At 53.8% G+C, this 27,333-nt stretch overlaps 2 protein-coding genes across 2 annotated transcripts; both read left to right on the top strand.

Moving 5' to 3' along the window:
• The first annotated feature begins 1,410 nt into the window (after positions 1–1,410).
• Positions 1,411–4,258, top strand: FOXC2 (forkhead box C2). The gene has a single exon (XM_040253958.1). It carries the CDS (start codon positions 1,862–1,864, stop codon positions 3,368–3,370), a length of 1,509 nt encoding a protein of 502 aa, XP_040109892.1. The 5' UTR covers positions 1,411–1,861; the 3' UTR covers positions 3,371–4,258.
• An 8,574-nt stretch (positions 4,259–12,832) lies between these two features.
• FOXL1 (forkhead box L1) lies at positions 12,833–15,697 on the top strand. The gene has a single exon (XM_040253957.1). The coding sequence runs from the start codon at positions 12,833–12,835 to the stop codon at positions 13,871–13,873; it is 1,041 nt and encodes a 346-aa protein (XP_040109891.1). The 3' UTR covers positions 13,874–15,697.
• Positions 15,698–27,333: the final 11,636 nt, after the last annotated feature.

Raw genomic sequence — 27,333 nt, 5'->3', positions numbered from 1 at the left:
TAAATACTCAGTGCACAAATAAACAAACTTCCCGGGATTCCTCGAGAGAAGGAGAAAGCTCTGAAGGGCGAGGATCTCCGAGTCGCTCTAGGTTCGTATACAGAATAATAACGTCTCCCGAGGTGTCTTGAACCATTTGCAATCGCTTGCCCCATCCTCGCACGGAGCCCGGGTGCCCAGATCACCTTATCAAACCGCAGCCAAACAAAAAAGACTAACATACAGAAAATCAACGCGGAGACTCCCGAGGGGGCTTCGCCAGGAGCGGGAGGCGGGGGCTGCGCGCGGGGCTGCGGGTTCCTGCCAGCGGGGCCGCGGTCGGGAGCCCGCGCTACGGACGCGCGTCCCCGGCGAAGCCCCCGCCGACTGTGGCTCGGGTTTCTCCTCGCGGGCAGGGGAGCCCGGCTCTGCCGCAGGGCCGGGTGGCTGGTGCATTGTTCCCGGCTTCGGGGAGCGCGGGAGTCAGCCTGTCAAAGGGAATTTATATCTGGGAAAAGAGAGCGACGCGGCGAGGCTGGGGTTGGTGGGCTGCGAGCGTCTACGCCGGAGGGCAGAGGGGGAGATGAGCAGAATTATTTCCCTCTCTTCCCCAAACCCCACAACACCGCAACCGATGTCGGGGATGCTTTACCGAATCCACGGAGAGTTTATAGAGGATTATATTCTGGAGGCATCGCTACGATCCCCGCTTCGCTTATCTGCCTATCCCCTATAGACGCCTGGGCCTGCCTCCTCAGGTGGGGGTGAGGGGCACTCGGTTTCTATAATTCGCCTCTTAAACATTTATAGGTTATTCTTGACGGCCCTGAACCTGGAAACTCCCCGTTGATTATTAATTATTTGCTTAAATAATGACCACATCCAGAGGAGGCCTCTCCATTCCAATTCAGCACATTTACTTGGAATCCATTATACCTGGGCCCCCACAATTAGGAAATCTAATTATTCGCCTCATCACTCATTAATAAGAAAAATAGTCCTAGGTTCTTTGCTACTTACAAGGTCTTTGGGGAGATATTGGACTACATTAATCAATTCGATTTTATATCTCAAACTCACTTTTATCTGCAAAGGAGAGCGTTTTTTTTTCTTGCTCTGGGCACGTGGGCCCATTAACCAAAATGTGATAATAAAATAAATTTTAATAAGATATAACTCTTTTTAAGAAAAAAAAATCTTTTCAAGTTAAGACTGGGCTGCAGGAAAGTCTGGTTCTGCGCGGCTGGGTCTTAGAGCCGACGGATTCCAGCGCTCATCGTCCTGATTGGTGCCAAGTCCCCACAGCGGCCGCCTTATTGGTCCAAAGTTCCCGGAGGGGGCGTGGCCGGGGGAAAGTAAAACCTCGCTTTCACCAAGAAGACTTTTGAAACTTTTCCCATTCCCTAAAAGGGACTTTGCCTCTTTTTCCGGGCTCGGCAGGGCAGCACTCTGGACCCCGGCTCGCCGACCCTCAGGGCTGCCGATTTGCTGAGGAGGGGGGGGCTTGGAGAGCCGCCTTCCCTTTCCTGACGCGGACCAAGGGCCAGCCTTGGTCCACCGCGCGCGCGGCGTCTCCGCTCGGTCCCCGGCCGCCCGCCGAGTCCCGAGAGCGAGCGAGGAGTGAGCCGGGGACGGCGCTGCTTTCGCCGGGGCGCGCCTTCCAAGATGCTGCTCCGCCCGGTCCGCTGAAAGCGAGCGCCCCTTCCCGGCCCGAAGGCGGGCGCCCCGCGCCGGCGCCTCCTCCAGCTCATCCCTGAGGCTTCCAGGCGCCCGGGGCTCCCCCCGCCGGCTCCCTTCTTTCCTCTCTCGCTCGCGCTCGCTCTCGTAGGGCCTTCCTCGCGGTCTGTGCGCGCAGGCGGTGGCTAGCCGTCTCGGACGCAGCATGCAGGCGCGCTACTCTGTGTCCGACCCCAACGCCCTGGGAGTGGTGCCCTACTTGAGCGAGCAGAATTACTACCGCGCGGCGGGCAGCTACGGAGGCATGACCAGCCCCATGGGCGTCTACTCGGGCCACCCGGAGCAGTACGGCGCGGGCATGGGCCGCTCCTACGCGCCGTATCACCACCACCAGCCCGCGGCGCCCAAGGACCTGGTGAAACCGCCGTACAGCTACATCGCGCTCATCACCATGGCCATCCAGAACGCGCCCGAGAAGAAGATCACCCTGAACGGCATCTACCAGTTCATCATGGACCGCTTTCCCTTCTACCGGGAGAATAAGCAGGGCTGGCAGAACAGCATCCGCCACAACCTCTCGCTCAACGAGTGCTTCGTCAAGGTGCCCCGCGACGACAAGAAACCTGGCAAGGGCAGCTACTGGACCCTGGACCCAGACTCCTACAACATGTTCGAGAATGGCAGCTTCCTGCGGCGCCGGCGGCGCTTCAAGAAGAAAGACGTGCCCAAGGAGAAGGAGGAGCGCGCCCACCTCAAGGAGCCGCCCCCGGCGGCGTCCAAGGGCGCTCCGGCCGGCCCCCCTCTAGCGGACACCCCCAAGGAGGCCGAGAAGAAGGTGGTGATCAAGAGCGAGGCGGCGTCGCCGGCGCTGCCGGTCATCACCAAGGTGGAGACACTGAGCCCCGAGAGCGCGCTGCAGGGTAGCCCGCGCAGCGCGGCCTCCACGCCCGCCGGCTCCCCTGACGGCTCGCTGCCGGAGCACCACGCGGGCGCGCCCAACGGGCTGCCCGGCTTCAGCGTGGAGAATATCATGACGCTGCGAACGTCGCCGCCCGGCGGCGAGCTGAGCCCCGCGGCCGGGCGCGCGGGCCTGGTGGTGCCGCCGCTGGCGCTACCCTACGCCGCCGCGCCGCCCGCCGCCTATGGCCAGCCGTGCGCACAGGGCCTGGAGGCTGCGGGCGCCGGGGGCTACCAGTGCAGCATGCGCGCCATGAGCCTGTACACCGGGGCCGAGCGGCCGGCGCACATGTGCGTCCCGCCCGCTCTGGACGAGGCCCTCTCGGACCACCCGAGCGGCCCCACATCGCCCCTAAGCGCCCTCAACCTCGCCGCTGGCCAGGAGGGCGCGCTCGCCGCCGCCGCCGGCCACCACCACCAGCATCACGGCCACCACCACCCGCAGGCGCCGCCGCCCCCGCCGGCTCCCCAGCCGCAGCCGGCGCCGCAGCCCGGGGCTGCCGCGGCCCAGGCGGCCTCCTGGTATCTCAACCACAGCGGGGACCTGAACCACCTTTCTGGCCACTCGTTCGCGGCCCAGCAGCAGACTTTCCCTAACGTCAGGGAGATGTTCAACTCCCACCGGCTGGGGATTGAGAACTCGACCCTCGGGGAACCCCAGGTGAGCAGCAACGCGAGCTGTCAGCTGCCCTACAGATCCACGCCGTCCCTCTACCGCCACGCGGCTCCGTATTCCTATGACTGCACGAAATACTGACCTGCCCCGGCCCTCCTCTGCCCTGGCCCGCTCCGGCTTCGCCTCCCAGACGCGACCCTCTCAGACAATTCAGGCTGCAGAGACGCAAAAAGAATCAAAACTTGCCCACCGCTTTTTCCGCAGACCCGGGAGCAAAGAGAGCGCGCGTGCCAGCCTCCGCCCTCTGCGAAGCTGCAGGTAACTTTAACTCGCCGCCCCGTTTCTGAGATCCCAAGAAGCCCCAGTACAGGGACGCGGCCCAACGAAATGAATAATGATTTAAAAATCCCCCTCCCCTTCCAAGATGGCTGTGCTCACTGCTCCATTCGGGGTTTCAAAAATTATAACTTATGGACCAAATCCCATAGCGACCCAGTAATGACTCTCTGTAGAGACCCCCATAGACCTATGGGGGTCTCTATAGATTATGTATGTGCTGTGTGTAATTTTAAATTTCTCTAACCGTGCTGTACAAATGTGTGGATTTGTAATCAGGCTATTTTTTGTTGTTTTTCAGAGCCATTAATATAATATTTAAAGTTGAGTTCACTGGATAATTTCTCATCTTGCCCGACCATTTCTAACTGCCAAAGTGAAAATTCAAGAAACCTATGTGGGGTTTCCTCCTTCCCCTGTACAATTATGAGACATAATTCTTTTCCCAGTTGTAGGTCTTTTACAAAACAAGAAAATAATTTATTTTTTTGTTGTTGTTGGCGGATAAAGAAGTCAAGTATCTGATACTTTTTATTTACAAAGTGTGATGGTGTTGTATAGTAGATTCCTTCCCCAGCATTCCTAAAAGAAAAAAAAAAAACACTAAAAATTTAACTTCACCTGTGTTTGTCTTATGTGGTCTTAATTGTTGTACTTGCCTTAAAATAAACCCATGTTGTTTTTCTGCCCAAAGTCCGGACAGTGTGTTTGTATTCTCAAATTTTTACAAATGAGGTGTGGTCACCAATCCACCTGTTTTGATTATTTTTGTTACACAGGTGGGTAAATGTGTAGACACCTACAGATGAGCACAGAGGACTGTGGGAACTCCCCTATTGTCCTGCTGGTGTCAGAAAAGGCTTTTGATTAATTCAGAATCCCACCCTGACCCAGGCAATAGAGAACCAGTCCTGGTTGGATGTGGCTGCCAGAAGGGCTGTGAGCCGTAATGACATTTGCTGTAATGCATTTTGTTAAATGCAGAAAAACATGCCAATAGTCAAAACAAACACCACCATTCCATCCCAATGTCCAACCAGCTCCGATTGAGGAGGTGAGGGAGGGGAAGATAAACATTTTCCATTAGCTACCAGCAAACCAGGGGGAGTCCTGCTTTTCCTCAATTTCCTAAAATGCGGGCTTCCTTCCCTACTTTGATAGTTCTCCAGAAAAGGATCTGAACCAGGATTTCAAAAATCCAAAGGGGATTGTCTGTACCATTTAATGACCGTCCCTGGGAGTAGCCAGATCAGAGGTGAATTTTAGACCTCTCTACTTCTGGATTTGATTTCTAAATCTTTACCCTATTGCAGTGAAAAACTTTAAAGCCTCGTAGCACTTAAAAAATAATTTACAATGCTTTCAGAGTTTTAAATTTGTCAACTTTTACAGGATTTTAAATGACAGATGACTTTTCAATTTTGATATCTCGTCCTTAAAATTTTAAATAGCAACACAGCCTCTGTGAGGTACAGCTGTGGGGGGAAATGGCTTTACTATCTGTTTCACTGGCTGAAACACATAGCTCCCCTCCTGGTCTCTCTGTGTGTGACTTTGGGGTCCAGAGCTCCAAACTGTGAATGCGTTTCCCACCCCAGCAGGTGAGCTGTAACCCTCCCTGGAGTACAGCTCCCTCAACTTAATACTTCGGGAGATAATGATTTTCCTGGATACGGTGGCCTTGAATGTAACCTGGGTATTCTGTTGTTTTTAACATGCCATTTTCTCTGTATTATGCTGAAAGCACTGGGGAAAGTTTCAGCATAATAATATCCCCCTTATGTGCAACACAGATTCTTTCAATCTGTGGCCCCAGAGGTGGCAGCTGGTTAAGACATGAGGGCTGCATTTTATTCCTTGTCGTGACCGCAGGAGGGATGAGCCAAGGTGCTTGGTGCTTAGTGAGTGAGAAGGACCAGAGACAGAGGGAGAGACCCGGGAGACCATTCTCTGAGCGGCAGAATGAGGCCCGCAGATCGCAGCTTGAGGCTCAGGGCACTGGGGTTTCACTTTGCTCCCCTCGAGGAGAGGTTTCTGGCGGGTTCTTCTTCCCCAGATGTTTTAAAGAGTCCTCCCTGAAAGCCTGCTCTCACCTTAAGATCTGGAACTCAGAGGAGGTCTCAGAGACACAGGGAAAACAACGGAGAGAGAAGTGGAACCCACCCGTCAGAGACCTGATCTGCCCTGACACCCGCTGGGGTCTCCTACCTTTGCGAAAGTCTCTTAAAGAAGTCCCCGCTGTGCGTGGGCTGCTCACCTGACCGGGTAGCTCCAAAAGGCCATGGAGCCCAGGGCGAAGGCCCTTTCCAGTCCCCTGGGAAGCTGGGCACCTGGGGAATGTGTTGGAAGCGTCACCCGGGGCCTCTGGAGGCCGTGGGGTGGAGGCGAGTCAGGGCCTGGGGCGCGCGGAGGCCGGCGCGGCTCTCGGAGCCAGGCCCAGCCCCGGCCTTCGGCCTTCGGCAGCCCGCGCGGCCGCCGGGCTCCGCGGCCTGGGGCGCCCGTCCCTCCGCGGAGTGGGAAGGGCAAGCCGACTAGGCTGAGCGCGGAGCCCAGGCACCGCCGGCGGCCTTGCTGGTCTTCGCGTCTGCAGCCGGCGCGCAGAAACGGCGCGCGACGCGGGGCGGGGGACACAGGGTGGGGGACGTCCTGGCCCCACGGATCCATCCACACGCAGCTCCTTCCCCTGCCGCTCTCCTCAGGAGGCCCGGGGACTTGGAGGAACTGGGGAAAGGAGGCCGGGGCTGGAAGGGCCGGAATGCCCGTCTCGGGCTGCCAGAACTCCTTGCTTGGGCGGCTCTGCGGTCCACAGACGCAGTTTGCATGAAGCCGCGTGTGATAGCCATGTTTCTTCCTGACCCAGTAAGATGCAGCCGGGCAGGTCTCAAAGATACTGGGAATAAAACAGAAGTGACCCGAGCACCACGACAGAGACCGTTTCCCACAGACATAACCCTGCGTCCCTCACTGGCCTTTGCTGGGTGGACTGTGTCTCTCCCCAGGGTCCGGTTTTGACAGGTAAAGGCCGCCAGAGACACCCCGTGGCCTTTGAGCACCCTGGTTCTCAGCCCCGGAGGGGCTGCAACTGGAGTAGCCTCTGCTTCTTGTGAGACTCAGAAAGACACTCAAGCTCTCTGCTTTCATCCAAGGCTGAGAGCTGGGCCTCTCTCCCACGGCCAGATTTGGGTCTGTGGCCCAGCAGCCCTCACTGCCCTGGTTCAAGTGGCTTGTCCCGGAAGACGCCAAAATCAGTGTCCATGTGCACTCTCAAATTGCTGGAGCAATGGGCTAGGGGGTCGTAGGAGCACATCTCGCCCTGTGAACAGGTGTCTTTCCTTCCTGGCCTCAGTCTTCTCATCTGTAGAATGAGCAGGTGAGTGCAAGGGCAGTGCTGGCTGCCGGGTGTGCTTTTTCCTTCATCCCCGGCTCCTGCGATGGGCCCTCACTTATCCTCGCTCCTCTGCTCTGCTCGTAAGAGGTGACGACCAGAAGTTAGAGGGAGAAGAAAATGCAGGGTCCCAGGAACGTCAGCATTTGGCTCATAGATCGTTGGGGGTCCATCTCCTCCCCTTTACCCAAAACTGCCTGGAAGGTTGCCTCTGAGCCCAGGAGAGGTTGGTTGAGCTTCACCCGAAGTACACAGCAGAGTTCCCAGGTCCCTGGAGGCTGAGTGATCACTGCCTCTGACCTCATCTCCATCCTCAGCCCCAGCCCCCATCCAAAAAACCGGACAAGGGTTTTGGGCCAGGATGGCCAATGGGAATGTATGTGCCCAACGGCTCAGTTGAATCCAGTTCTTTGTAACCCTATGGACTGTAGTCTGCCAGGCTCCTCTGTCTGTGCGATTTTCCAGGAAAGGATCCTAGAGTGGGTTGCCATACCCTTTTCTAAAGAAGCTTCCCTACCCAGGGGTAGAACCTGTGTCTCTTGCATTGGCAGGCAGATCCTTTGCAGATGAACCACCAGGAAAAGATTCCCCTGAAGAACGAACAGAAGGCATTGGGGGCTCAGAGCCTGTTCAGGGCATCTCAGGGGATGTGACCTGCATTGTCAGGACACTGGGCTCCTGGGCTCGGGGTTGGGGTCAATGGAGAAGTAGAGCTGTGAGGTTCGGCACCTGTAGGTGCGGCCAGGCCAGGGGTGCTGGGAGGCCAGACTCCAGGTGAGTGGAACACACTGGTCAGAGCCACCCAGTGTGCTTGCTGGTACCATATACTTGAAATGCTTTCCCAAACTTTGAGAAGCATTCCCTGCTGGCCTCTGTCTTGCATGGCCTCAGCTCACCAAGGCATCTGAGATGTTGCTTTTTGACAGAGGCATGTGAGGAAGGGGGCGAAAACTTCAGGCAGCTGGGAAGGCTGGGACCTCACCTCACGCAAGGCTTGTCCTCTCCACTGCGGCAACGTTTCTGCTCTGCAGCAGCAGGACGGCGCTTGTGTGAAGTTTGGATCTTGAAGGTGTCTTACTGGTGCTACGGTTTTTGCTTTGTCAGGTCTATGAGGCTTTATCCTGGGGCTGTGAGTGTGTGGAGGCTGAAATGCAGGAAGGGGGTAGGTGAACACCCTGACAAGCTTGCTGGCATCCATGGTCCCTTTGAGGGGGATGGAGTTGGGGAGTGCTTTGTGCTGTCTATATGCCCACCCAGGCTGGGAGGTCACGGAGGCCAGAGAGACCGCGCTGACCTCAGGAAGGCTCAGTGGCCCTTGACCTTGGGTCCTACCTTTCCAGCAGCCCCCTCTGGACACTCTCTGTGCCCTGACATTATTTTTCCAGATGGTCTCCCAGAGGAAATTTTTTCTCTAACTGGAACCCAACTCAGCCAGAGCACCAACTCAAGCCCTACGCACACAGGCCTGCTGAGGGTTCCTGCACCTGGGGCACGTTACCTCAAGCTCTCTGAGCCCCTTTCTCAACTGAAAAAGTGACAGGATCATCGAATAGAGCTCTAGTGAGGACTAAGGAACCCAATACCCATGCGCAAAGTGCTTCCAAACGTCCAGTCCATTGTAAGGACTGTTGCTATTGGGATGTACCTGGACAACAAAAGAGAAAGGATCCTTGGATCTCAATTAGTTGCGTACATCAAGCTACATGCTGATGTGCTTGGGCAGGGCAGTGCCCGGGCCCCAACTGCCCCTGCTCTTTGGGACTAAATCAGCATCAGCTGACCAGCCAGCCCTTACCTTCATGGCTCACCTCCCCTGAGAGAAGCAGACGACACTGCTCCCCATCCTTTCAAAGTGGGAGAGGCGGGCAGGGGAGGAAAGAGTCTCCCCAGTTTTGTCAGGGTGTAAGTGAGGACTCTGGGTCTCCTACTTAGGATGCCCGAAATCTCCCAGCTCTGGGGGGAGGGGAAGCACAGACCTCTCCTCTCCAGAGGGTTCCCCTTCCTCCACCTTGATTACTCCAGACACATCTCTCAGCTTCTGTGCTCAACTGAGGGTGTCTGACCGCAGTGAACCCACCTTTGGAGGACACCATGTGGATTCCAACCTGTGCTATTTACTACCTTCATTGTTTTCTGGTGCTCTCTGCCTGGCCTCAGTCTCCTCATCTGTAAAATGGGCAAATCCATCCTCCCATCTTCTGTAGATGGTGCCAGCGTTCTCAACAGGATTTCCGCAGGGTCCTTGGCATCCACACACAGTAGCTATTATAATGTGACTGTTTTCCTGTCTTTGGAACACTTCCTCTTGAAGACCTGAGGCAAGTCAAATTCTGGGCCTCAGTTTCCTGGTCTGCAGAATGGGGATGATTTTTTTTAAAGTTCTGTTTCTTAGGATTACTGTGAGAATGGAGTGACTTAATACAAGGAAAGCACTTAGAAGAGTGCCAGTGCATAGTAATTCAAGACAGAATTAGCTATTAATGTTATCCTTATTCTCATCATTCTCCTCAACATTTTAGATTGTCAGTAAAGCGATCTTGAATCTTTTTAGCGCTGCTCTTCTCAGACTTAAGGAAGAATCGTTCATTCACCCCATCTCTACACACACACACACACACACACACACACACACACACACACAATGTGTTAACTGTCTTCACACTTAGAAAAGCGAGGCGGATAATCGGGAACACGACGCAGATAATGGTTCACTTGAATGTCAGCCTTCTTTATTTACCGGTGAAGCAGAAGAAGGGCGTATGGGGGTGCAGCACAAGAGCAGGGGCTCTCCCCCCCACCCAGCCTTTGTCTGTGAGGCCTCTGTGGTCCCCGGCTGGTTGCCTGACCAACCCCAGGAGCAGGCTTCCTGCCAGGGCGCTGGGAATGGTTCGTCCTACGCTGAACCCAATTTGTTCTTGGGCCCCCGAGTTGGAACTGCCGCGGTCCTTCCGGAAGCATGATTTCTGGGAGACCCGCGCCCACTGACTTCACAGATGAATGTGCTTTTCCGGGATCTGAAGACTTCTGAACCTGCAGGGAACGGTCAGTGTCTCCATCTGGCTCTCTGAGTCACCCTGTCTCCCCGCCGTCTCCCAGGCTCGGCCGGTCTCCCAGTGAGTCTCCCGACAGAGCTTCCGCACGAGGGCGCATCCACACTCGGCTCTCGGCGCCTGTTCCCTGCGCTCCCCGGAAGTAAGCCTCCGCTCGGGGCTCCTGGCGGCGGCGTCCTCGGGTTCAATTACACACTTCACCTGGGAATCCAGGATCAGACCCCTCGCCGGAGCCAGGTTGGGGCGCCCTGCCGAAGTTCTGCAGCCAGAACCTCCCAGAGAGGTTGCTAACTGCTGCCAGCACGTGGAGCGGGACGCGCCTCTCCAGACGGCCGCTAGAACTGGGGTTGTTTTTTCTTTACTATCAGTGCCCTGCCCACCAGCCGCGCGTGTCTCCGCCTGCGTCCCGCCCATGCCCAAATTGGGCGGTGTTTATCATTGTACGAATTCAAGCTCGGATTTGCCTCCTAGTTTAGAGGGAGCGCCGCGGTGGCGCGCCTCATGCTGTGCGTGCTGGACTCTGGGTGTCCGGGAAACTCCAGGGAGGGCTCGGGTGAGGAGGTGGGAGGGGGCGAGGGACCGCGGAGTAACACCGGTGTGTCTCTTGCTCTGGGTCTGTTGGGGCCGGGCACCGAGGCTGGGTGCAAACTTGAGCTTGCAGGAGGCGCGCTGATCTGGAGGGTTGGGGTGACTCTGGAGCCCGTGGAGCCTGTGGGCTGCAGAAGCGCCGACATTGAGGTTCTGTTTCCATCCCAGGATTGAAGGGGGGGTGCTCCGTTGAAAGCCAGGGATCCAGAAAGAATACAGCTCTCTGCCCCCTCTTGGCTGGAGGGCCATCCTCGAGACCGAGTCGGGGACCAGCTGGACACTGGACTTCAGTTAGAAAAGCAGCGCCGGGGACAGGGGCCTGAATGTGTCCCGGGGCCTGACTTGGCGCTCCCTCAAGCCCTGCCTGCACCCGAACCGGTTTTTCGACCCTGTCAGCGAGTTCCTTTTAGGTATTTCAAACGTCCCTGCTCCCCTGTGGTCTCTCCGGAACCCCCGAACACAGGCTTTACCTTCTGGACCCTCCATTTTAGAGTTGGGATCCTCCCTGCTTTCCCACGTTCAGAGATGATGCCCCGAGCCCCGGCAGTGGGTCCCCAGCATGGTGCTGCCTGTGTGACAGTGGGACAGCCCTTAAGGGGTTAAGCAGCAAACGTGCCTTAAGGCACCTTTAGTGTCCTTCCTCAAGCTACCCCCACGTGCCATCTTCACCCCTCCCTCTTCTTCTTGGGCATCCACATGGATTACTCAATGAGATGTTAATTTAGTTGTCCTGAGCTTTTTCTTTCTTCTAAAATATATCCAGCAAAGATCATAAACAGGAACTAGTCACGTTAAGTGCCAATCCACCCCCCTCCCCAAAGGCGGCAGAGTGGGGGAGACGCCCCCTTCTAAATCAGCATCATCAAGGTTTTTGATTTAAACCAGGACGTGGCTAAATGTAAAATGAGTCAGGGTGGGGAGTGCTTACACCCCAGGGTGAGTGGGTGGGGTGGGGTGGGGTGGGGTGGGATGGGGGGGAAGCGAGCAGGCTTCCCAAATGCTTAATGTAATCATGGCCCAGCTGCGTGCACTTGTAAAGTTGTTATAACCCCCTCCTTGTTATAAACAGGAAAGCGCAGAATATAAAGCAAGAGACCCGCATTCACAAATACCAGCTCTCCCCCGCCAGCTGCCAAAGTCCCCTTTTATGGTGTTCCTCCTTGCATTCTCAGCCCCATCAGAAAGACTGTAGCTTCTCCCCCTCGACTCTCCAAAAGGGGTGATTTTGAAACTTGCCCCCAACCAAGCTGTGGACCAGCTACGGCACGCCTTTGCCAATTCTCAGTGCCTGGTGCCATGGGCATCGGAAAAGCTGGGCTCCTGGGGTCGTCTTCTTGGATCCCCAGGGAGCCCTAGGGGGGTAGGCCTGCCCATTTTGGGATGTGAGGCCCCTAGGGAGTACACCCCAGCCCCAATTCCTCCAGGGCATCCCGAGGATGTCTCCCAGGAGGGCTGCATGCTCTTCTAATCAGGCGTTCATCTATCTCCTCTCCCCTGCTAAAATATCTGAGAGCTCTCCAAGACCTCTGAAGGCATTTATGAGACTGTGTCATCTCTCCATCTCCTACTAAGCCTGGGAGAAGAAAAGGTCTTTTGTGGGAGGCCATGGGATTTCGGGGCTCCCCCAGGCCAGAGGTGAAACACCCCTGCGCCCCTCCCACCTCCACCTCGTCTTCCTGGCGGGGCAGACCCTGCTCCCGAGCCACCTCCATCCACATCCTGCCTGACTGACTGTGTGTGCTTACAGCGTCAAGGGGTGGACGTGATATTTCAAACATCAGATCAGTGCGTTTATATATTGGGTGCCCGGAAATTTTTCCAAATAAACACAGCTTGATTCAACTTGGGTGGGCGGACTTATCAACAGACTAATTCTATAAACAAATGAAGGAATAACCCTGAAACCGATTGGCTGGTATCAAAAAGACACGTGGAGGGGAAAGCTTGGAGTTTTTCAGCAATGAAATTTTAATTAATGTGGGTGGGCTGAGAACACAGCGACTGTTTATCATAGACAATTTATTTTCCAGCGCTAAGTCAACATATAATAGCAAACTTACAACAATTATTTAACATTTTTAAAGCCATGAAGAAGGGACAGAGCGCGGAGCGGCTGGGGAGAGCGGCAGAGCGGGAGGCAGAGGCAAGGCAGGCTCCCCGGGAGGGCCCTTGCGGCTCCGGGCGCAGTCCCTAAGCCGCCCGGTCGCCGGCGTCGCCGGGAGCGCAGCGCGGCTCCCGCTCGCCATGAGCCACCTCTTCAGCCCCCGGCTGCCTGCTCTGGCCGCCTCGCCCATGCTCTATCTGTACGGCCCCGAGAGACCCGGGCTGCCTCTGGCCTTCGCCCCGGCGGGCGCGCTGGCGGCCTCGGGCCGGGTGGAGCCCCCCCAGAAGCCGCCCTACAGCTACATCGCGCTCATCGCCATGGCGATCCAGGATGCGCCTGAGCAGAGGGTCACACTCAACGGCATCTACCAGTTCATCATGGACCGCTTCCCCTTCTACCACGACAACCGGCAGGGCTGGCAGAACAGCATCCGCCACAACCTCTCGCTCAACGACTGCTTCGTCAAGGTACCCCGCGAGAAAGGGCGGCCCGGCAAGGGCAGCTACTGGACACTGGACCCTCGCTGCCTGGATATGTTCGAGAATGGCAACTACCGGCGCCGGAAGAGGAAGCCCAAGCCCGGCCCAGGGGGCCCGGAGGCCAAGCGGGCCCGCGCCGAGACGCAGGAGCGCGGTTCAGAGGCGCCGCCGGAGGTGCGGAGCGCGGCAGGGTGCCCCCGCCCCGCGACCCCGATCCAGGAAAGAGCGCCCGAGCGCCCCTCGCCCCTTCGGGAAGCCTCCTCTCCGCCACCGGCGTCCCTCCCCTGGCCCAGGCCCGGGTCCCCAGAGGGGGACGCGGCCGACGCGCTCCAGGGCGCAGCGGCGGTGGCTGTCGGCCAGCCAGAGCGCACTGTGGACGGCCGGGCGACTCCTCCGCGCCCCGCCTCCCGCAGCTCTCCGAAGAGTTCGGACAAGTCCAAGAGCTTCAGCATAGACAGCATCCTGGCCCGACGGCAGGGGCAGAAGCCGGCTGGAGGGGGCGAGCTCCTGGGGGTCGCCAAGCAGGGGCCCGGCGGCTGTCTGGGCGCCTCGCTTCTGGCCACCTCCTCGAGCCTCCGTCCGCCTTTCAACGCTTCCTTGATGCTCGACCCGCACGTCCAGGGCGGCTTCTACCAGCTCGGGATCCCCTTTCTCTCCTATTTCCCCCTGCAGCTCCCAGAAGCGGTGCTTCATTTCCAGTAAAGCAGACGGCGGCTCCTTTCCCTCGCCCTGGTCTGAGCTCCGTGTGAGCGAGCAGGGCTCCCACCACTGGGAAAGAAATCGCATTTTTAAGTAAATGATTTCCTCTGCCTGCATATGGATCGTGGGAAGTATTAGCATCCTCAGCTGCACAAAGTGGGCACACTCCCCTGCCTCCTGCAAGACGGACCTTCCCAGAACCGGAGCAGCTTCGGAGATTTAAAAGACCCTGCCCACGCTGCGACTTGGGGATCTCAGACTTCCTACCGCAGGCGCAGGAAAATTCCTTGAACCTTAGGTTAGTCTGATGGCACGATCTTCCACTAGCACCCAGACAGGTCCTGCGCGTCCTGAGGGAGTGGGGGAGGGCCCAGACAACCGGAGGGCAGACAGATGGCCGCAGTGGGGCCTTGGCTTTTGGCCCCGCGGAGTGATGGGTGTTCACAGCTGGTTTTGTCCCTAAGGTCCAGTTGTGGGGACACCAGGGCCAACCCGTTTTTTAGGTTCTTTAGCAGATTCTAGGGCTTGGTGAGGACTTAGGACCAATGTTCAGGCGGAAGCTGAGAGACCACACTTTCATTGTAAATAGAGAAATCTCTTTTCCTTTTAGATAGTAAAAGGAACAGTATATTCTTTGGCTAAAAGCTTGATTCTTTTTACTATAAGGGTTGCCCTGTGAACGTGTGTATTAACAACCTCTATTAAAAAAGTGCACTCTGTGTAACTTAGCATTTTGCTGCATTACAGTAGATAGCTCGATAGGTCCTTAGTCAATACACGTGCTCTCCAACGCCTGTTACCAACCACAGACATCCTCCTATCTCTTAGCTTTATTGTTTAAGGGGTCAAAACATTTCTAGGGACACAGGAAGTGCACGAGGGTTAGGGAATCTTGATTGTTGCCACATTCTCCAGAACTGTGTAGTGAAGGACTATTTTTAACCTGAAGAGTTGGGTGAAACAAGCACTCGGAAACCAAGTGGAGGCAGGGATGGGTGAGGGCTCAGAAGAGCAAGGGAGTCCCCTGGGGTCTGCGGGGGTGGGGGCGCCCCAGGAACAGGAGGCTTAGTGGGAGGCTCCCTGGCCAACTGCAGCTGCCTCCTCCCTCCAAGTGCCAGCCAGGCAGGCCCAGAGCCTGCAGCTAAACAAACACCTTATGGAGGTGACTGCCAGGCTGGGGCGAGGAGTGGGTGGGAGGGCAGGGGTCCGAGACAAAGATGTGGTTATGAAAACTGAGATTTTCACAGCCCACTTCAGCTGGGAACTTCAGGGGAATGCATCTAAGCTCTCACGGTATCTCTTTGGGTTGTTGTGGTGGTTCTGAGACTCGATTTCCTGAACCTCCAAGCTACTTTAATTTTATCAAACGTGGGAAAAGCATAGTAAGTCAGTAGTTCCTGGAGGGAGGTGGAGATAGGTCTTTGAGATAATTTTTTTTAAAGCAGATTGAAGCAGTTTCCAGAACTTACAGAAAAGTGAACACAAACTTCACATGTGAGAGCCTGTTGGTTAATATACTGGAAAAGATATTTCAGACAAACAGAATAATTTAAGAATTAGCAAGCACAGAGCTGACTGAGAATTCATGCTGAAGGCCATTTGCTACTGACCTCCAGGAGCGTCCATGTCCGAGTTCTGCCCAGGCTGGTGGGAACACTGTGATGGGCGAGCTTCAGGGTCCTTGATGTTAAGAACTCTGATGAACCATGCTGAAATCCAAGATCACTGTGATTAACTTACAATGTGCCAGAAGGACCATTGTTGGCTATTTTGTTATCCTGAAGTCTCAACCTCTGTGAATAAAGTTGTTTTTTCATTAACCTCTCAGGGACTGGTTCAGTGGATTACTGGGAGGAATAAGCAGTATAACAGGAAAGGGGAGACTGGGGTCATATCTGGGAACCCCAGCAGCATTTCTTGGGCTCTGGCTTCTGAGGGAGGAGGGCTTGTGCGTGGACCAGAGGGCAGGACAGAAAACTCCAGGACTGGAGGGTGTTGCCTGAGGTTCCCCAGTAAGATGAAGATGCTGCTGAGCGGGATATGCTTATAATGTTTTCTCTTTATGTTTGATTTGCTATCTTTTGTTAACTTATGATGGCTCATTTCTGGAGAAGCAAATGTTCTAATACTGTCATTTAAAAAGGATGGCATCTTAGAATTACAATTCCAAAAAGTGTAGTATAAACATTATTTTTCTAGCATAGAAGGAATAAGGCAGGAGTATGTGTCACTCTGTCAGTGTTTATACATACATAAGGAGGAATTCCCTTACCTCAGCCCCACATTCATCTGGTTGAGGAAAACAAACAGAAATGGACAGTGGGGTCATTTTCTGTGGATTCTACACAATTCCATGTGCGCTACTCCCTGCTAAGGAGAAAGAGGGGCTTTGGGACTTACGGATCCAAATAGCTGTTCTAATGTCCCAGTTTTAGTTATGTGCTCCTGATTATGGATCAGTGAGACCACGAAAAGGTTTCCACTCTTAATAAAAGCAAAAATCACCTAGATTTTGAGTAAACCGGAAGCAACCATATTGTCCTGTTCTTGGGCAATGCAAAGTATGCCTCTGTGTTCTCATCTACAAAAGGAACAGATTCTGTTTCCTGTAGGTGATCTTTCTCTTGTGTACATACACACGAGTACACTGATCATAATGGGGAATAAGGCAGGTTTATGTACCATGATAAGTAAGTGTATATGTATGTATGTACACAGGTACACATCTGTATATGTGTATATATACGTGTGTATATATTTTTTCTACACACACAAATGGTCAGAAATTCATCTTTTTTGCATAGTTGAGACAGACAGACTCGGATCAAGTGCTGATTTCTTTTAGAATAACCCGATACTGGCACTGTTGGAAAGATTTTGTTTTGCTATAGAATTTGAACAAGGAATAATTTAGTTTTTTGCACGATTATAGTAAAACTAACAAAGATATTAGAAAAGAGTCTTGGAAGACATACCCACCCAAGACCTTTACTTCCCGGACTCTTGCAAGGGTGCGGGGACTCTGCCAGGGCCTTTGTGTTGTCCGTTCCTGGGTACGTCCTGGCTCCTGTGGAAGCTGATGGCCTCCTGGTTCTCACATGCCCCATGAGGTTTTCCAGAACCGGAGGAACAGGATATGTCTGCCATTTTCCAGTACAACCGCACCTCTCTGGAAAGGAGCCTACCTGCGGTCTCTACCATTTCACTAAAAGTGCTCAGTGTCTATCCATGTGTGGGTTAATGAATCAGCCACACTGGATTTTATCGTTACAGCCAAAGGCCGGAGCCCGTCGGCCAGGAATGCACATACCTGTGTGAGCGCACACTCGGTGTGCTTCACAGTGGCTAGAATCTTATTTCCATGAAGCAGGGGTTGTTTCATACAGTCAAAAATACACATGATAATAATCCAGCTTCATTATTAAAATTGAAGAGCATGAGTTTGTTGGAAAAGTAAAACCTTTTTTTTTTAAATCCACGTTTCAAGCAATTAGTATACCTAAATACCCAAGTGGCAAGTTCTCATCTACATTTGTGTTTTATCTTTGCCCCAGACTCGGGGTTCTGCAGGGTCAGACAGATCCCTATAGATGGTACAGTGACCTAGAGAGGGTCACAGTGAGTGGTGGGGCCTGGGCCCAACTGGGCAAAGATTTGTCACAACTTCCCTTTTCTATCAGTGTGAAAATCAGGGTTCTGGGAGGAAACAGAACCTGACTTAGATGAGCCACTGGAAGGAGACTGAGTTGGAGGGACTATTTTCAGGGGAGTGGGCAGAATGAGTGTAGATGCAGCCACAGCACTGACAGGAGCTGAGCAGAGACACCCAACTCCTCTTCTGCCTTCCACCCTCACCATGGTGCTTCCGATGGCTAAACACACCAGAAGTCCAGCCTATAGGGAGCACAGGTAACAGCAGCCCATAGGGGTTAGCCTGTAGGGGCAGAGAGGGGTATAGAACATGCCACGATGGGGACAATTCCAACAGAGCGTGGCCAGTACAGTAGGGGGGGGGTGTCCTTCCTCTGGGGCCCGGACCACACTGTTGATGTCCAAGGGCCAAGACCAGAATGTCTTGCTGAGTTGCTGGGGCCTGGGATGACTGCACATAGTTTGTATCCGTTTGTGTCTGTTGAGCATTTAAAACAAAGCTGTTCCTTCCTGGGTAGTAGGCAGAACACGACAGATACTGTCTAACTCTTCCAGAACTCGTGGCCTGCATGCCAGTGTGGGTGTCCTCCAGCCGGAGTCCAGAGGAGGGCCATGAAGGGAGTGTCCCAGCCCAGCAGCGGTGAGGTCGGGCCTCTGGGAAGGGGGGGTGGCCCCCTGCTGCTCACAAGGCCCTGTCACCCTGGACAACACCTAGCTTACAGCTGGACTCAGGTCCCCATCCTGTGCAAAGTGAGCACTGCCCATACCCTCCTCCCGGGGTCACACTTCTTTCCCAGGCAGTGGTCACCTTCTGCTCCACACATTCCCAGGTCTCTCCAGACACACCTGCTGTGAGGAAAACCCTCCCACTAATGTCTTAAGACTCGTTACCATTCAGTGATTCAAGGTTCAGGTGAAGGAGCAGAGGAGTATGTTAACCTCATCAAGACTGTGTCCGCCAGACACAGGCTAATAACCCAGCTCCGCTAATAACCCAGTTGCTGTGTGACATCAGCAAAATGACTTAACCCTTCTGTGCCTCAGCTTTCTCATCTGTACAGATGGGAGCAATGTTAGTAACTGCCTCGTCAAGCTGTTGTGAGGAGTAAATTTTATTATGGGTCTAAGTTCCTAGTTCTCACCAGCAAAATGGACTAGTCATAAAGCCTTCAGCATCGGGCAGCTGTCAGAACTAAATTGGTGACCCCATGGACCATTGCTGCCAGGCTCCCCAGACCATGGGATTCTCCAGGCAAGAATACTGGAGTGGGTTGCCATGCCCCCTCCAGGGGATCTTCCTGACCCAGGGAATTGAACTTTTGTCTCCTGCATTGCAGGCGGATTCCTTGCCATCTGAGCCATCAAGGAAGCCCCAAACAGTAAATATATATACATAAAATATCTGGCGTGCAGCAAGCATTCGGTAAATGGGAGGTCTCATCTCTGTATACAGGCATAGCCTCTAATCTAAACACTTTTGTTTTACGAGTGCATTTGTGATGTCTCGGTTTTGTAACAAAATCATGAACCCACAGTCCTGCTCGCGTTCCATAATTCCGAGGTCGCGGGAGCCTCCTGGGCGGACTTCTCCACCTCTTCCTCCAGGGCAGGCTGGCAGCCATTTCATCCCTTCCTTGCAGTCTTATAGCTCTTGAGATGATCCAACCATTTGAACGAGAAACCAAAAGCAAAAAAAAAAAAAAAAAGCTGCCATACCCGGCAGGGGATCCTTGGAGACCACAGGAGAGCGACTTTCACAGACAGAGGAGACCCAGTCCTTTGGTGTTTCCTTGCTTTGCCCTGGAGCTTAGAAGGGGCTTCCCAGGGCTGGCCATCCAGCCATTGTGAACTCAAGGGCCTTGGGAATGAATGCAACTCTTTATTTTTGCCCCCTCCCCTTTTGCGCCACCCCCACCCCCTGAGCACCAAGACCACGCTTACTGTAGGTCAAGGAGAGGCTCCACCCCTCTCCCAGGGACAAAGGGACCAGACTGGGAAGCCGCTTTTCCTAAATTCATGTTTCATGGCCCGCCTTATAAAGGGTAAGGAACATTTCTTTAAATGCTGTGGCTAAATATAGCAGGGGCTGGGTCAGCTAGAACATTTTTAGAAAGCACATTACAAATCAGGAATGTTTTGGAGAAATAAATAAACTTTCCCACATTTTTGGACTTTGTGTCTGCCCTGCGGGCTCCATCTTGAGAGCATGATGGGGGGGCGGGCGGAGGCAGTGATGAATAATTCATGCTGGGCTCTTGCTGGTGCCCGAGCACCCTGCAATGAAGGCTCCTTCCCTTCATTGGGCATGGGCTCTAGGGGGTGGGGTAGGCATGGGAGACACTCTTAGCCTAGGGACAGCCCAGCCTCTGAGTAAGGGCCACTCAGTGACATAAGGAAGATGGGATTCAGGAGGAATACATCTATTTCCAGTGTGTTTCATTTCTTGTCTCTGCTGTTTGTTCCAGGGCTTCATTGGTTTTATATGTGGGGTGAGGGCAAATCCAGGGGCCGCGTGCTCACCCCTCTGATACAGGATGGCCTCCCAGTGCTTGTGTCCTGCTCCCAAGGGCTCCCACTCCGCTGGTCTGTGGTGGGACCAGATGGCATGTTTCTGAAGGCTCCTCAGGAGGGTCTGCTCGGCAGCCAGGACCATGAGCCACGAAGTGCAGTACCAAGGCCCTCAGGCGCATCTCCAGGGAGGAAGGAATCGTGCAAAGGGGTTGTTGGCCTCTTACTCTTTATTCTTATTTATCCACATTTGTACTCAATTTCGAATAATCAAAATAGTCTCCCCACATGACGGAGGATGAATCAAGGCCCACTGGTTCCTAAAGTGCCTGTTCTCTTTCACACCATCTTTGCTGCCTGAGCTAGTGCCTCACCAGTACTGACCCATGCTCAGCTCGGGGTAAAGGGTGCACATATATGTGTAGGGATTTCCAGAAAGGAGTAAAAACGTTTCTATTTTCCCACAATCAGGAACTTGTTCCAAGTGCCTTTGTCATCAGAATAGTTTGATATTCTCCATCCACCAAACTGTTATTAAGGGCAGGCCTGTGGCACGCCTTAGTCATACACAAACAGCCTAGACCCGAGTCCTATCCTTGAGGGGCTTCTATTCAGCTGGGGAGACTAGCGAAGTGTATTGACAGGCACCCATGAGGGCCCTGTTGATATTTATGGTTACTCAAAATCTTTTAAACACTTTCCAGTTCCTGATAGATTCCCATTCTTTCTATCTAGTCTTTCAGATACTAAAAGAAAAGACACCCCTTGCTCACCTGTGTGCTAGGCCGGGGCCCACCACCAGATGTACAGGTGCGACCTTGGGAGCCAGGTGGGCCAGGAGGTGGGGTTGTGTACCTGCTTGGATGCTGTGGACCACAGGAGTGGTCCTGGGACCTGGAGCTGTGAGAATGACCCAGGATTTGAAGTTCTTGGGTCCTGCTGGAGGCGGCAGCTTCTGTGGTGGCCCGCTCTGTGGTCCTGGCAGTTTGGGACCCACGGCTGTAGCCTTTGCAAAGATCCTGTGAGCGGCTTGCAAATTCTTCCTGTATAATTGAAGGAGCGTTTGCAGTAAAAACTTATGCCAACAAAAAAGTGATAAGATCTCTGAGGGCAGTGCTTGTGGAGCACTCAGTCTCAGCTGGGGTCTAAGGACTCTATGTGTATTATCACTTATTTACTCTTCCTGGGTCCATGAGCTAGGGACAGTAGTTTCCCCTCTTTTACAGGTGGGGTAGCTGGTTCAGAGAGCTTAGTCACTTCCCAGGGTCCCGTGACCCATGCGTGGCAGAACTGGGCTTGGATCCAGGCTCTCTGGCTCTGCAGCACCCTCCTTCATCGTCAGGTTCCGTCCTGAGGTCTTGTGTGCACAATCTCTTTCATCTTGAGGTGAACTTGGGAACTGCATTGCACTGTGTCTTTAAAGCTCGTAGCCACTCTTGCGTATCACCCAACCAAGCGTGAAAGCAGGGAGCCTACAGGGCGAACACCTCCTCACCTCCTGAAGTGGAAGAGACAGGCAGGGAACACACCCCCTAGCGGACAGCATCCTCCACGAGGCCTTCAGTGGGGTCTACATGTCAGAACCTCCCAGCGAGCTTGACAAATTGTGCTGCCCAGACCCCTCTAATGGAGACGCTGGGGATTCTAATGCAGAATCTTCACCTGGTCCCACACTGGTCGAGCGGGCTTGTCCTCACCAGGGCAGTCTTACCCCTGGGGCAGTTGGCAGTGTCTGGAGGCGTTTTACCTTGTCATAACCAGGGGAGGGGTGCTAGTGGCATCTAGGGGGTTGAGGCCAGACATGCTGTGAACATCCTATAGAACACAAGACAGCCCCTCCCAATGGAGAATTATCTGACTCTATGGCCCTGGGATTTGAGAAACCCCAGATAGTCCCTCTGTGTGATCGCCACACCCGAAGAACAGAGCCAGTGGCATAGGCCACATTTCTATCTCCTTCCCATCTCTCTGGGATTTTCAAGCTAAAGGGCCACAGAAAGCCTCTTGCTCAGGGATGCATTTTTGGATCTTCTAGTACAGCGAGCTGAAGAAGAGTAATTTGACAATTTTTAGGAGCCACCTTAAAAAAGAAAAAGTGAAAAGAAACAAGTAAAGTTCATTTCAGGGGTCTATTTTATTTAACCCCACCTATCCAAGGTCCTGGGCTTCCCTGGTGGCTCAGAGACCTGGATTTGATCCCATTGCAGCATGTGGTTTAGTATAAAAATTATTGACATGTTTTACATCTTTTTGGCACCAAGTCTTGGAAGTCCAGTGTGTATCCTGTGCTAACCACACATCTTAGTTTAGACGAGCCGCGTTTCACGCACTCTGCCTCAGCCCGAGGGATGCACAGCTTGATTCTCGCTTGCCCTTTCACACACTTTTAGAGGATTCTGCAGCTCTTTAGAGTACTTATCCCAACTGCAATTAAGTAATTATTTGCCCAGTAATGAGTTTTGCATCTGTCCCTCCCCACGATGCAATGCGCTCTTGAGGGCAAAGGTCAAATCATTCTCTGTTGTGCCCCCTTTTCCCTATCATGTCCAGCCTAGAGCCTACCACTTAGCAGGCCTCCAAAAATGTTTGTTACAGGATTGCGTTTCTCCACGCCTGGCTCTCCTGCCAGAGTGAACGTCCTCGGCATGGGATCCAACGCTTGGTTGTGGAGCAGACAGTGAACATTTGTAGAGCCATCCCGGGAGAGCGCTTGTCTGACTCCTGGTGCTTTTCTCCACACAAGGCTGTTCACCCCTTTACTTGCTCAGCCCAGGGCGGGTGGGTGGTGGGGCTCACCTGACGGGTAAACCTGGGCAGACCTAGACAGGCGTCCAGGGTCCCAGTCTGGCTCTTTTTCCCTGGGAGTGAGCTGCCCTCTATTTTGCTCTCAAGGATCTGCCCACTGCCCCTGGTCCACGGGGTGGGGGCTGTGAGAATCCAGACCGGCTGCCGACTACTGGGCAAATCTGCTGCTTGCCGTGGGTACCAGCCCCTGTCTCCAGCTGAGCTTTCAAAATACATAGTTTTGACATCTCCCTGCCCAATCCTGTCATTTTCCGAAGGGTTCGGGGTTCAGGCAAGCTCCTAGTTTCACTGGCAAGGACGGCTCCAAGAAGCAGGGGGAAGAAGGCGCAGAGTTACAGAGTGGAGGGTTGCGTGGGGGCCCCCAGCTCCCAGTCTGGAGTGCAGGATGGGGGTTAGGCCACAGCTCATGAGAAAAAGGCATGTCTGGACTCTGGACGCGCCTCTGCAGGCAGAGACCTCCCCGAAGAATCAAAGGGGAGGGCGGTCTTCACAGCGCAGTGGACGAGACCCAGGGGTTCCATATTTAATCTCTGCGACTTCCCAGAGGGGCAGGGAGAAGGTTCAGACTGCAGGCGCGACCTCTGGATTTATGGGTTTGCGAGTGAGCTGTATCCCAGTCCCCTCTGGCGAGAGGATGCTCCTTGGAAGCTGGAGTTGAGGGGGCGGGGGCGGGGGTGGGGGGGGCTGGGATCAAGGAGGCGGGGTGGCAGCTGGGGACTGTGAGAAACAGGAAAAGTCCTTCGAGCTCCATTAAGAGCAAGCGGTTGTCTTTCCCAGCAACAGAAATTCTCCATGGGCCCCATAATTCATACCGCAGAGCTGAGCCTGAAATCAGCTCCGAGAAGCTGCACTCGGTATGACAGCGTCTTTAGGATGTATTGTGTGGTTGCATGTGTGTATGTGTGTGTGTGTTTTTGTGTGTGTGTATGTGTGTGTGTGTGTGTCAAAGCTGGGAGGCAGAAAGAGACCTGTGGGAGAGCCAAGATGCTCGGTCCCTGACTCTCTCTCCGTCCCCAGATCCCATCCCTGCCAGCACCCAGCATAGTTCCGTGAGGGTAATAAGGATTCCCTCAGTGTCTCCCAGTGCTTCCCAGGACCTTGTTTTCATTAGCAAAGCAATATGTAATAATAGTTGTTAAAATAATTGTATTTCTGTTTTTACATCTGTAAAGATTAAGTTAAACAGTATGAAGCCCATTAAAGTATTTCATGACACGCTGCTGTGAACTGCCCTTCATTCCCACTGCTACTATTATTCCAGAGTAAACTTCAGAGATCGGGCGGCTGCCATGGAGGGTTATTTATAGCGGCTCATTCATCAATAAAAAAACTTCAAAAGGAATCTGTTACTCTTCTATTGGGAAGCCAAAGAAAACTCACATAAAGACAGCCCTGTTAAGAGACAAAGCGGAGGCGACCGCAGGACAGTTTGTGAAGTGAAATCCTGATTTCTAACAAATACCATGTCGCAGAGAGAGATTGCTGGCAACGTGAATCCATTTAAGCAACTGGGTTCTCATTGGATAGTTAAAATAAGCTGTTAAACAGTTGTATTTACGTTGGCTTCAAAGGGCCCGAGTCTCCTCTTTGGGTTTTAAAAGTGTAATAGGTTTGTGATCTTGACATAGCAAAAGCAAGTTCTTTTTCATCTGAAGCAAGCTCAGGGCCAGGCTCATCCCTGCGCCTTTGGGATATGGTTTGATCTACAGTTTTCTTGGCGCTTGGTGTGAAACTGGATGGAGGGTGAGTCTCCCGTGGCAGGTGGGCCATTTACTGAGCACTTGCTGTGTTCTTGGTACTGCCCCGTAGAAGCAGGGATCACTGGCTCTGTTTTACAGATGGACGAACCATGGTGGGGGGAGGTTGAGTCCATACCCACCAGGTGTCCCACATAGGACCCCGTCTTTGGTGGCATCTTAGAATTGTAGTGACTGGGTTGGTATCAGACTTTGAAGTGTGATGAGATGCAGCAAGTTGCATGTTCCCAGGCAGAATAGCCAGTCAGGCCAATGTCAGAGTGTCAGTGGAGACAGACACAGGGAGCCCCGGCATGTCGTGGCGTTTCTGTGCCTGGTCCCTAGACAGGTTCTGGGATGCACAAGGCTGGGCTATGGAAAGGACGCTGTTGCCTGTAAAGAACTCTGTTGTGGAGACACCTTGTCCTCCTGGAGGCAGAGGCTGGAGGGTGGGGGACAAAGCAGGCCTGAGCCTCCACAATTATCAGGCAATTAGCTGTGCTGGGAACTCTGCCCAGCGAGAGCAGCATAGGCCTTCTGTCATTTATTTTTCCCAGCCTTGTGATGTAAATACCAATGACAGGTCCATCTTACAGATGAGGGGACTGAGACTCAGTGAACAAATCTTTTTGGGGTTACCCAGTGGGGAGTGGGGTGGTGGGCTGGACTTGGACTTTGCACTGAAGGTGGCAGGGTGTCTCTCTTTCACCCCTCGGCCTCTCCTTGGCTAAGGGGAGTGGATGGCCTTGGATTCAGACAGGCCCATGGCGACTGGTCACGCAGCTGGTCCATGGCGCAGAGCTGGCCAAGGGGCCCAAGCCCAGGCTGAACACCCAGCCCATACCCCTCGGAGTGGCGGCGCCTTTGGGGTGCAGGTGGCCAGGGAGCCCGCCCTATCTGGACTGGAAATCTGGCTGTGCAGCTCATTAGCAAGTTATTCAGCCTCCTGGAGTCTCAGATTTCTCACCCCTCAAGTGGGGGTGATGACATCAAGGCGGTGGTGAGGATGGAGTGGGGTGAGGTCATTTATCTGCAGCGACTGGCACCGCGTCACCTTCAGCACCGTGGGCATGCATGGCGGGTCTCCGGGCCAGATGGATGCCGATAGCCTCACATGGAGAAACTCATGCAGTCCCTCCTACTGCACTCGGATGGGAGCGATTAGCATCCTTGTTTTGTAGGCGAGCCAGCTGGGCCACAGGGTCCCCGGCTGCGCACTCCGCACCGCATGGCTCTGCGTGGTGGAGCTGGCGGGCCCGTCCTGCTTCCATCCTCTCACCGCTCTCCCATCCGCCTCTTGGGCGGGTCCTCTGTGTGTAGGGTGGACAGGGTGACCCTGCAGACAGTGTGACACGCAAACTGAGAACTGGGGCTTATTCTGGGAGCAGGGGGCCCCCGATGGATGTGTTTCTGCGCCTCTCCCGCGACGCCATCCTCGAGGATGCTCGATGTCAGTCGTGCACCAGAATGGCTCCTGGTGGTACTCTGAGATGCAGCCTGAGTGTGACCTGGGGATCGAGAATCTCAGCTCCTACACCCCGGCGTCACTTCTGTGTGTCTCGACAGGTGACCCCGGGGGCCCTGTGCTCTCAGCACTGTCTCCTCACCGGTAATAGGAGTTCTCTGGGGCTGGTTGAGGGCTGCTCTGCTGTCTGATGCCTGGGGTCTGCATCTGAGCTCAGAGGGACCCTCACATATACGCCTGGCCACAGGCCTCCCTCTGGAGGACCCTTCTTACAGAACACGTGCTGGGCTTTGGTCCCGAGACTGTGGCAGGCCCATCTCAGCACAGAGCCAAGATTGCGCTACTTTGTTTAGCTGAGAGCCATCTGAGTTCCCCCAAAGAGGGCTTTGGCAGAGGTTGGGAGGGAGACTTGAGGGCCTCTCTAATCAGAGCTGGGGACTTGAACTGGCAACCTGCTCCAGTGTCCTTGTCTGGAAATTCTATGGACAGAGGAGCCTGGTGAGCTGCTGTTCATGGAGTCAAGAGTCGGACACAACTGAGCACACACCTGAACAGATTGGAAATGCTGCCTTCTGCAACTTCTCTTAATTTCCTGTCATGCAGTTATCAAGAAGAGCGGGTGGCTACATGGACCAGAATCCCTTTATGGAGCCGTCCGCTGGGGTTCTCTGCTCACAGAGCTTTAGCGTGTGGAGGGGAGGCCTTTGCTCACCAGGGGAGGGGACGCTAACAGCTGCCCTGCGTGGTGTCCCCAACTTGTGCAGCGGGTCCTTCTCGAGACCCGCCATTATCACAGGATGAATTCAGATGCATGTTGGGTTTGCCAACCATCTTGCACTGTTTTTAAAATGCTTGGGGTCTGATAAAACCGAAAAAGATATTTGCCAAGCTCCATTCCCCTTCATTTTTTAAACCCATGTGGATTTTAAGGGGAATTTAATCCATATGTTTCTGATTCATTTGCTCTTAACTCATCAAAACCTTGTTTCGAAAAAGCTATTTGATGTCCAAGGAACTTTTGGAGCTGGGTTTTAAATCTTTTAAAGTCCTCCCTTCCTGGCTTTGAAATGAGATGTTGCCGTTTGCCAAGCATAAATGAGTTCCCTAGCTGAAAAAAAGTTCATGTTTGGTTCACAATTAGAGAACTGTGAATTCCCAGTGGGCTGTGAAATGGGCAAAACCTGCCCCCTTTGAAGACCTGTCAGGACCCCCTTCCCCAAATCCAGGACCTGGCCCCCCCACGTCTGTGTCCAGGAGCCGTGCTGTTGGCTGGGCGATGGACCAGAATGATGTATCTT

This window comes from Oryx dammah, unplaced genomic scaffold, assembly GCF_014754425.2.
Source record: "Oryx dammah isolate SB20612 unplaced genomic scaffold, SCBI_Odam_1.1 HiC_scaffold_13, whole genome shotgun sequence".
Lineage (NCBI taxonomy): Eukaryota > Metazoa > Chordata > Mammalia > Artiodactyla > Bovidae > Oryx > Oryx dammah.
The sequence above is the reverse complement of the archived record's forward strand: the minus strand, read 5'-3'. Positions and strand labels throughout refer to the sequence as shown.

Excerpts from the sequence above, each read along its gene's own strand:
- FOXL1 (XM_040253957.1), top strand. The coding sequence starts at position 12,833 with ATGAGCCACCTCTTCAGCCCCCGGCTGCCTGCTCTGGCCGCCTCGCCC.
- FOXC2 (XM_040253958.1), top strand. The coding sequence starts at position 1,862 with ATGCAGGCGCGCTACTCTGTGTCCGACCCCAACGCCCTGGGAGTGGTG.